This window comes from Saccostrea cucullata, unplaced genomic scaffold (assembly GCF_032062105.1).
Source record: "Saccostrea cucullata isolate Sc308-1 unplaced genomic scaffold, CSIRO_AGI_Scuc_v1 ctg3722, whole genome shotgun sequence".
NCBI classification, from domain to species: Eukaryota; Metazoa; Mollusca; class Bivalvia; order Ostreida; family Ostreidae; genus Saccostrea; species Saccostrea cuccullata.
In genome coordinates, this window is record NW_026919432.1 from 78,197 (window position 1) to 89,106 (window position 10,910).

At 31.3% G+C, this 10,910-nt stretch overlaps 1 protein-coding gene across 1 annotated transcript; it reads left to right on the plus strand.

Moving 5' to 3' along the window:
- Positions 1-449: 449 nt before the first annotated feature.
- Positions 450-6,870, plus strand: LOC134231433 (uncharacterized). Its single transcript, XM_062713396.1, has 5 exons — positions 450-492; positions 2,878-2,980; positions 3,446-3,591; positions 4,031-4,450; positions 5,678-6,870. Exons 1-5 carry the CDS (start codon positions 450-452, stop codon positions 6,109-6,111), a joined length of 1,146 nt encoding a protein of 381 aa, XP_062569380.1. The 3' UTR covers positions 6,112-6,870.
- The last annotated feature ends 4,040 nt before the right edge of the window (positions 6,871-10,910 follow it).

Below are 10,910 nucleotides of genomic sequence, written 5' to 3' on the forward strand. Positions count from 1 at the left end.
ACATGAATTCGTTATTTACAACATTTTTATAGTCTTTGGAAACAATTGCTTCCAACAAACTGTTGGAATTCATATGGGCACTAATTTTATTCCTTTATTTGCCATCTATTTTCTTTATATTTCTATTTAGCAAATATAAAAAAAAAATTCATGGATGGAAGAAAACACTTGTCGTGACCTTCAGTATATCGGCGATGTTTTATCAATTAGCAATAGCTATTTCCATTTAAACTATACCTAGACCAAATTTATCCCAGTGAACTTGAAATAAAAGACACTGCTGAGTCTGTCATTTCTTTTTTCATATTTGGATGTTTTTCTGACTATAATCGATAATGACCAACTTACAACTTAATTGTATTTTTCAATAACGAGATGACTTCAGCTTTTCCATCGTTAATTTTCCCTATTTATATAGTAATATTCCGCGACACCTGCATATGGTGATTATGTCTCCCAACTTATTTGCTGCTCAAGAGCATGCTCTTATAAGTATTATCAATTTGCATAGGATACCCCGTTTGAAGTCAGTGTTTTTCTTAAATAAAGACCTTTTCCTAGAAAATATAACCTGTCAATGGATATTAATTTGAATGACTTGTTTCATATCAATTTTAAACATATGCTCTTTTATACTTAATTTGCCTACGAATGTTTACCTTCTTGGCAATACATAAGGGGTCTCAGTGGTTGTGACCGGTCACCAGGGGATAATTTCTCCATCACGGCACCTGATCCCACCTACAGAATTTCCAGGAGTCCATGTTCATGTCTTGTTCATAGATTTGTTGTTCGAAGTCTTTTTATAAGATCGCTCACTTTTCGATACCTTTAAAGCAATATGAGCTGCATTTTTGAGAATTTTATTTTACTGGTAAAATGTGTTATTATGATAATCTGTATGTAATCTAAACCCTTATGATCAATAAAACCAAAATAAAGTTTAAAAATGTTTCAGAAGAAATATCTCTGTACAACCGAATATACAGTATTATATAAGAAATCATTATTGTACAGGACGACAATGATTCAATTTTGCTTCAATCAAAGCGTATAAAAAATTCTTTCATAGCTAATATAACTAACAGAAGTTCATAAATGTTCTATTTTTGTGTCACTGAAATAGTTAATTACAAATTTGCATCATTTTTTTCCGATGTCAAACATGCAGCTCAAATTGCTTTAAAGAAAGTAATCATAACGATCAGTGATCGATTTTAAAACAAAGCCGTGAACACGACATACTTCATGCACCATATGAAAGTCTTGAAGATGGATCAGATGCCTAGAGTTAATTAATGTATAGTTTGTCAAAATTTACCTTTATAAGATGAATTGACCATCTATTAGGGTGTTTTTTTTTCTCTATAACAGCTATCTGCGAGAAGATGTTTGAAACAAAAAAAAATTATGAGTTTTATACATAAATAAAAATATATGTATGTTAATTGACTAATACGGAAGAGGAAATATCTATTTCTTATTCAATAAGATGAAAAAATTCCAAGTATATAATATATCATCAACCATTCGCACTAATTTAAAACAATGATCTTCCAATTACGAAGGGTTTACACTTGCAATGTAGTTTATTATCTATAATTTCTGCATAATTTATAAAGCATTATTGAAATATAACCCCCTAGTGCAATCATGTACTCAATTATCTGTATATTTTTCCCCATATAATACTTGTTTTGGCCAATTTATGATAACAACATACAGCAAACCTATTTAACAACATCTCTATTGGGAAAATATCTCAATATCTTGTATGGGGCAATGTTAATCAAGAATTAAAGGGAATTGGACACAGTTTCGGCTACAACTTTCAAATTAATTTTTTTTTTCCCATTTTTATGTTTATACATGTCTAACTAAGGTATTTCTAATGGTCATCCAGATTTTAATTTCAATTGTTGAGATACAAGACAGATTTAGAGCTCCAGACCTTTCTAATATAAACAGGGCCCCTGCTTTTTTCTTTTCTTTTTTTTTTTTTTTTTTGTTTACATAGGTTAAAATATGCTAATATGTGTTCCATCAAAACAGAAGTTTTTCTCAAAAGAAGTTAATTCTAAACACGATAAGAGAGTTTCTAGTGATTCGCTGAATCTCGTTTTGTTTTAAATATATTTTCTTGTAAACAAAAATTAGGCACGAGCCTTGTTTACATTATGACGAACTTTAAGTTCTGTATCTCCTTTGTAAATCAACAAGTGATATTCAAATGTTTGGTGATCATTAGAATTGTCTTTTCGTTGTCCTTTCTGTATCTCCTTTGTAAATCAACAAGTGATATTCAAATAAAAAAAAAATTGTAAAAATTTGAATTGGTTGAAAAGTAATTCAGTTTAAACCGTGTCCTTGTCCCATTAAAGGGACAAAATGTGTCAAATGAATCTTCATATGTTTTACAAACGGGACTATATGTACTACAAAAGATAATTTAAAAGAAAGGCTTGTGAAAACTTTGGCTCAAGTCCAACTTGTATTGCACCTCCTATTATCATCTTACACGGAGGTCTTTTTTTACGATTCTGTGCATATATATTTGTCTGCCGAGTTTTCCAAATCATTACCTTTTTCATTGCTGCATAATTGATAAGCGAATGTTATGTAGCTTTAATCTTTAGAAGTGGATTAATTTCCATGGTACCTGATCCCGCCTCTAATGTTTTTGAGGTCCGTGTTTGCTCTGCTCCTGTTTTGTATTGTTTTATGGACTTTTGAGCTTGAATACTGTTTGTTATCTCCATATATTTCATTTCATTTAAGATTTTGATCAAATCTCTTGTAGAATTCGAACATACATATGGAAATAAAATAAGGTATTGTTTTGATAATTAGATTTTACCATAATTTATATTTGAATAGGTACCTGGATCGGAGGAGATATTTTCTGCCAGTTATTCGCCTACTTCAGCAATTCTCTGATCTCCTTCGTTATTTTGGGTGCGACTCTGGCGACTTTTGAAAGGTTCAGTAGCATTTGTTGAATAATATGCATATTTTTATATATTTCTATTCGATAATATGACGCCAAATATAAAAGATAGGGATACTGCTACATTACTTTTGGATCAACCCTCTATCTTTGCTCTGTATTTTACTTAAACAATAAAGGGAACCGTAATGTAATGCTTGTCATTCGTATGGACAAATAGCAAAAAGAGTGTTTCCTATTTGTTTCAACATGCTGTGATTGAATAATGAAATGTTTTCGTTGAATATTTTTTTAAAAACATTTTGTCCTATATGTATATTTCTACCTGAAATTAACATAACCTTAAAACAACAACTAATGTTCGCAATATAAACAACCTTTTTTGGAACATAGATCACAAACTTAAAACCTTTGAAAAACAGAAAGTAAAAGTAATTATTTACTGGAGAATATACGTGTATTAATTCAGTAATTTATATTGTATATTGTAATCTTTAGGAAGTATGCCGTGATTGACCCAGACAAACATCTACAAGTATTTACACCAATCAACACCAAGCTCCTGGTAGTCGGGTTTTGGATGCTGTCCGTCCTGCTGTGTGCTGGGCCCCTTTACGGCTGGGGAGAGTATTCAAATTTTAGAGGTAAATGTGTCAATTAACTAATTTCTTTATTGTAAAATGTTTCTTTGATCAGTCTTATACACAGTTTATCTCGTAGTTGAGTGTAATTTTATTTCCTAAATAAAAAGAGATGGAAATTATAACCGAAAAACATGTACATGTTACTACCAAAGGAGAGAATTTTTAATTGTTGCATGGTAAAAAAAAAAAACTATTTAGAGTTTTACAGTATCGTAGTAAATAAAAATGTATGAATTATAGTAGAAATAGTAGTAAAAATACAACAGTGAAATATCGTCAAATTCTTTTTGTTGGGAATCTAACTGTTATTCGGTGACTAAAATTTTGACACTGTGCATGGTAACAACATTGGAGATAAAGGATGAAATCAAAATGCACTTTGAATTGAGAATGATTTAAACTAAACCAATTTTATTAACCTAGCAGTCTCCTCTTTCAGGTGTAATGAAGATTCTGCTATCTGTTACATTGGATAGGAATGATTCAAAGAACCTCACAGACTCTCCTTGGAATTCAACCCTTAGCAGCATTTTGTGTCAACCTGTGAACGGGACACACAACACCAGAATGAAAGAAATTGCAGATAGGACAATGTTCACTGTCCTGCAAGAATGGCCTGGAACAGTCCGGCGCTCTTTAACGAATAACTGTGAAAATGGACAGATCATTCTTCTTCTCAGAGCAGAAACCACTGCAGTGGCTGATATTATCTTCCGCGATATTTTAAGTATGCGATTTGATGACGTCATTATGGCGGGAAACAATAAAACTATGGGCCAAGAGACAGGACTCTTATTGAAATCTACGGTTGATAGAAGTGATTTTCAGTTGTACAGAGACGCCTATATTTCTTTTCAAAGTAAGTTTACTATTTATTTACAATCTTTTCAATATACAGGCCTTTGATTTGATATTTATAACTAAACACGAGCAGAAGTTTCTTTTTCTAAAAGTGTACCTTCTTTGTCAACCGTCTACTACGAATTATACCGGTATTTATCGACTGTTGATTTTGACATGCGTTGTTACACAACAAACTAGAAAGCAAAATGGGTTAACAATTGTTACCTTTGGCAAAACTGTGTAGTACTTTGTTTCAGGTTGATGTCCACACCTTTCCAGTATTCTGTGAATGTTGATTTTTTTAACTTTTAATGACAATAAAATCTTTACAACAAATATCTTAATTGCAATCCGTCTAAGTATCCATGTTCTTTCTCCTACAACTTTAGTCACGTGGACAAATCATTACTGGTGACGTTAATATACTAGTAATTAACAACGAGGACCCAAAATCATTGAAAAGACGTTTGAGTTCCACATTAGAAATAACTATAATGGCTTTATAGATCAGCTGTTCTAACGAACTGTTGAAATTAACTTACTAATCGTGCCTCATTATAAGCAGACCTGATTTTTTAAAAAATCATTTTTCTTGAATTGATTTGATATCAGTCTATCTCGCTAAAAGTCAACATTCTCATATTCTATAGTCGTTAGAAGAGATTTAAACAACTTTCCTGTAAATCACTGTTGAATAACGTCTTTCATTTCAAGGTCATTATTTTTTCATCTCTTTCTTTAACCGATCTTGACAGCAGAAGAAGCAGACGTACATTGTGACCTGTAGACAAGGGATTCTTACTCCTCCATGGCACCTGATCTCACCTCTGTTTTTCAGCTGTTCGAGTTTGTTCTGCTCATTAATGGACTTCTGAGTTGATTTGTTATTTTTATTCACATCAATGATGTGAAAAATCAGTTTTCCTTGCTTTGTTTTGGGTTTTGGACCGTGTTGGTTATTCGTGTGTTTCTTTTCTTTGGAAAAATAAAAATTTCACAACGAATTAAATATGAAAACCATACCCAATAATTGATCATCAATTATATCTTAAATATAAGTACTTGGGAACGTTTTCATATAACTACCAATAACTTTGAATTTATCTTCTTTTTTGGATTTCTATGATGTGGATCGACAGATATATCCAATTCAAATAAATATTTAAGCATCTCGCTTCCATTGAATGTAATTCAAAATGTTAAAGAATATTTTCAAATTCAAATCATTTTTTTTAATTTTCAGGCATCGGTGTATGTTCTCTGGATTTCTCACCTACAAATGCTTACGTATTGTCCTCGACAATATATGTGTTGTGCACTACTGTTCTTGGACCCCTAGTGCTAATGATATTAAATGCATTGGTTGTCGCCAACCACATAAAGTGTCCGTACTACTCACTTAACGATGACGTTCCTTACCTCAGAACCGTCAACGCTGGAGGAATTTCAACAGCTATCTGCTGCATACCGTATTATATAATTAACTTTATGAATATGCATGGAATAGTGATTAACCGAATTGTGAATATATTGTGTACAGCAATGTTTTATAATTCTCCACTTTGGATATCCTTGCCATTTTTAATGATGTACTTTTCAAAATTGCTCAAAAAGAGACCATCAAGTTCTGTTGAAGCAACGGAACTGCAAAGTATTGTAGACTCAAGTGTGGAGTGAAATTTTATGCAAGAGTGTGGAAATCTTTATAATGTTCAATGGCAGCGATTGTTTTTGTTTTGTTCAAAGAATGTTTTTGACGTTTTATTAATTTCATTGCCTTCATTTACATCTCAGGCGTTGTTTAAATCAATACTTGATGGAGTTATACGTTTTTTTACGGAACAAAATATAGATTTTTATAGGTCGTCAATAGGATATTCACCGTCGTCTTTTAGCAATTAGTAGTGGTTTTGTGATCTGTCCATACTAATGATGTATACATTCTGACTTCTCTTGGAAAAAAAATTTTGATTATTTTCAAAAACATTTTAAGTTAGGTTGGATACTGGAACAAACCGTTAAGACAAAATTGTTAAAGCTGTTGAAAAATTAACAAAAGTGATATTTTCAAAGAATCTGCCTACTTTAAATACTAGTTACATTTTACAGAAGCCTCAAAATATAAAAATTAAAACAACATCATGCTAGACAAAGCTTTTTATTGACAGTTTTGTTATTTTTCTTATTAAAGTGAAATGATAGTTATAAAATGATAAATTTGTCTGTCTGTCTGACACATCTTTGCAAGAATCATCACTAGTAAGCGGAGATTTTGCTTATTTAGGGGCAAAATAATGACATGTTACAACATTTTGACCGTCATTGAGAAGAATGAATCCATCGTCTATCAATTATTTAGCGTAATGAGAGAAATGAGGGGAATTTATTTGACAAGATGGTCAAACCTTCATTTTTGTTGTTATAATTTTTGCTTGTTTTGCAAGAATGACCGACTCATACTTTCAAGAATTAAGAGGGGAGGGGAGTATCTCGTCATATCAAGATAGATATTGCAACAAAACTTAAAAAGGTTATGAAATGTATAAGAAATTTATTTTTCCTAACTATAGAAAAACAAACAAAAAACAATACTGCATAATCATGGATGACGTCAAGGTACAATGTATCTAGACTTTTGTTTAATTCATTACAAGTTGATGGAACAAGAATATCAACAGTCTCGTTTAAAGTCATCATTTCGTAAGTTCTATGGTCGATACAATGACGTTGTCGGCAAATAAAATTTTTCATTGAGTCAAATGCTGACTGACGTTTCCATACTAATCGTTAGTTCATTATTTATACACTGAATTGACGACGGATTTTTCCGTTATTTCCGATCATGACAAGGTGCACCCGACGGGTGTGATCGGTCAACAGGGGATGCTTACTCCTCCATGGCACCTGATCCCACCTCTGATGTTTTGGAGGTCCGTGTTTGCTCTTCTCCTATTTTGTATAATTATTTTATGGTCTTTTGATGTTGAATACTGTTCGTTATCTCCAAATATTTCATCCAATCAAATTTGCGACATAACTGCAAAAATACATTTTAGGATAATATATTGGTATAAAATTTATAGGTAAAGTTATAAGATAAACTTATTATAAAGCTTTGAATTATTTTTTTTAATTCCTAGGTATCTGCATATCAATTAAGTAAAACGAGATAATAAAGGGTCCTACCCAATATCAACGATATACTTTTTTTAAAAAAAGATCTAAATTATATGAATTGGAAATAAACAACAATGCAATATACAATTCATATTGACTTTCTTATACTATTATACGTGCCTGTAACCCTGAAGTGTGAAATGTTCTTTCAGTTTCAGTTTAGCTATCAGTTGGAATTCGCTCGAACAGAAGCTATAACAATTGGCATTTGCCTAATTAACTGAGCAATTCAATGTCCTTTACTTTACCAAAGAGGCCAGGAACAAAACAATGTGTGTAACAGCATACAACTTACTTCGTTAGTGACCACTTCTGGCAGAAATAATTGAATTGAGAAAGGAAGCAAGAACAAACTTTGAACTTTTTTTAAATACGGTGCGACCATAACCATATACGTGCCTATGTACATTTTAAAAAGAATTAAAGAAAGACCCGACCATTTAGGAAAAAAATTGTATATTTTTACCAATATTTCAAAGCTTAAGACACCATATGATGCGCAAAAATCAAAATATCTTTATGTGATGAAAGAGAGACCTTATGAGTCATAACGAACTGGCACTAGGAGCAAACAAAATATGTTGCGACTTTGCAGACATAAATATCTTCTGCTTGATTTCGTATTAGTCCAAAAAGTTCATTCAAAGTAAATACAGTCTTTATAGACCTGGCACAGCAATTGTTAGATCTATATATCTTTTAGAACTAAAGGTGTAAAGGCATTAAGTAGAAATGACATATTTTTATTTGTTTCGATCAATGTTCCGCAGGTTCTGTACTCGCAAGTAAAGTATGGTCTTTATCAATCTCCTCTCAATCAAATAACAAGTCCAAGAATTTATTTAGCTTACTTTTTGTGAAACTGTCAAAAAGTTTATACTCTCTTTTCATCTCATTAACCAATTCAATTTCTTTCAAATGAAGTGTCCGAATAGGGAGAGAAGATTCAGGAATTAATTGGTCTCCGCCTTGTTTTATCCCAAACCTCAAATGAAATAATGTTATGTCACAAAAGTTTATGGATTATCTACCTTTAATTCCAATGCTAGCAACCGAAAGTTTGTCATTGATGATGAATGCTGTCCATGCATCAAAAATATTCTACTAGAAAAAAGAATTAAAATTGTCAAAAAGAATTGAATGGAAAGAATTTGTGTTAAGTTTAGAAGACACAACAAAATTTCCTGGACAGGATATACGTAATTATAGTATTATCATAAGAACAAGAGCAGAGTAAAATCGAAAATCCAGTGCTTTACAGTTTGATGAGGAGGTTGCCTAGAATACGGAGTAATGCGTAATCTGTCAGTCTCAGAGATGTACCGAGACACCCTGGACGAGATTGAGGTCGGGTTGTGTCCATGGCAAGGTCAAGTGTTAGTGAATGAAAGCCTTAAAAGAAGATGGATTTCATGTATGTAAGAAATATTTTATACGTGTAAAGAACAATTGTCAATATTAGTTGGAAATATCTTGCCTACAATTTTGTTTATTGATCAAAGTCTTTATTTTGATCAATAAAATTCGACTTTAATATGTATATATGTTTTGTCCTTTTTTCATAGCAGTTGGGAAAAGAGGAAGCATACATACAATTTGAAGATATTTATGTACATCAATTTCATGGAAGAAAAATAATAATTTTGATCACGATTAAAAATTGTCTTGATTATCATTTCATTTCTAAACACTCATTAATGAACGGGAAAATAAAATCAATGTTTAGTTAATAAAAAACAATGAACAGTATTTTCCTCGAGAAACCTTAATATATTCGGTTTTCAAATACTTTTTTAAGGTATGTCACTCGTGAAATTTGTTATTTCAAGGATTTTTTTTTAGAAGTATATTTCGGATAAGTACTCATATGATATGACTCAAAATCGCAGAAAAAATAGTGTCTCAATGTGCATCTAACTTAGCTACGGTATAATTAAGTTGATCTTTTTGCACTTATATTTTAACTCTTTTATTTATCACTTTAACCATTATCATATTCTATCAGATGCAACAATGGCTATTATTGTAATCTTATTCTACATAAAATAGTTTGATTACTATTTTACAAATATTGCAAATTAATGCACGTAAAATATAGTGTGACCTTTTTGCACTAAAAAAGTAACATGTTTTAGGTATAAAATATAAGTATATAATAATATAAATATCATAAAGTATGAAATAATATTCTAAATACTCAATTAGAAAGAAAAATGAAATTGTCGAAAAGAAACAAAATGCCCAAATGAAAGGAAAGAAATTTGAGTTAATTCAAAAGTGACACAACTATATTTCCTGGACAAGATATACGAGTGACAATCGACATTATCGTAAGAACAAAAGCAGAGGAAATAGAAAATTCAATGTCTTCACAGTTTGATAAGGAGGTTGCCTAGAATACGGAATGATGCGTAATCTGTCAGTCTCAGAGATGTGCCAAGATAACCTGCACGAGATTGAGTTCGGGTTGTGTCCAGGGCAAGGTCAAGGTCAAGTGAATGAAAGCTTTAAAAGAAGATGGATTTCATGTATGTAAGAAATATTTTATACGTGTAAGGAACAACTGTCCATATTCGTTGGAAACATTTTGATGCTTACATTAACAATATTTTTTTTTAATCAAAAACCTTTTATATTGAACAGTAAAATACAACTTTTATATGTATATGTAATTGTCCTTTTTCATAGCAATTGGGAAAAGAGGAGGCATAAATACATTTTAAAGATATATATGTACATCAATTTCATGGGAGAAAAATAATACTTTTAATCACGATTAAAAATTGTCTTGACTGTCATTCCATTTTTAAGTACTTATTAGTGAACAAAGAAATAAAATCAATGTTTTAGTTAATAAAAAATGAATAGCGCGTATTTTCCTCAAGAAAACTTATATTTGGTTTAAAATATTTTTTCTTAAAACGAGGTGGGCAGCCATCATTACAAGAGTATATCTAGCTACACCTCCGGTTGGAATAGTGTAATAATATTGTATCTCATGGAGAGTACACGTAGTCATAGTTTCTTTTCATGTTAATGATGTCTGTATGTACTATGAATTGTGTCACGTTATTGAACTTTTCCTTATTATATAGGAAACAGCTTTTTAATGAGCTTTTCAATTTGTGTGTGTGTGTGTGTGTGTGTGTGTGTGTGTTACCGATATGAATTCGGACTAAAGCTTTTCAGTACCTATGTAAACACAAAATATTTTCAAAATGAATCTGACTCAGGGTGTTTTTTTTTTCTAAAATAGTAGGTTTACTGAAATACACCCGAGACTTTTACCTAAGTTTTAT

What these genes read in the sequence shown, in the direction of transcription:
- LOC134231433 (XM_062713396.1), top strand. Translation starts at nt 450, where the DNA reads ATGTCTCCCAACTTATTTGCTGCTCAAGAGCATGCTCTTATAA. An exon ending in TCAAGAGCATGCTCTTATAA is followed by an intron (nt 493 to 2,877) that starts GTATTATCAATT and finishes ATATTTGAATAG; the next exon opens with GTACCTGGATCGGAGGAGAT. An exon ending in ACTCTGGCGACTTTTGAAAG is followed by an intron (nt 2,981 to 3,445) that starts GTTCAGTAGCAT and finishes TGTAATCTTTAG; the next exon opens with GAAGTATGCCGTGATTGACC.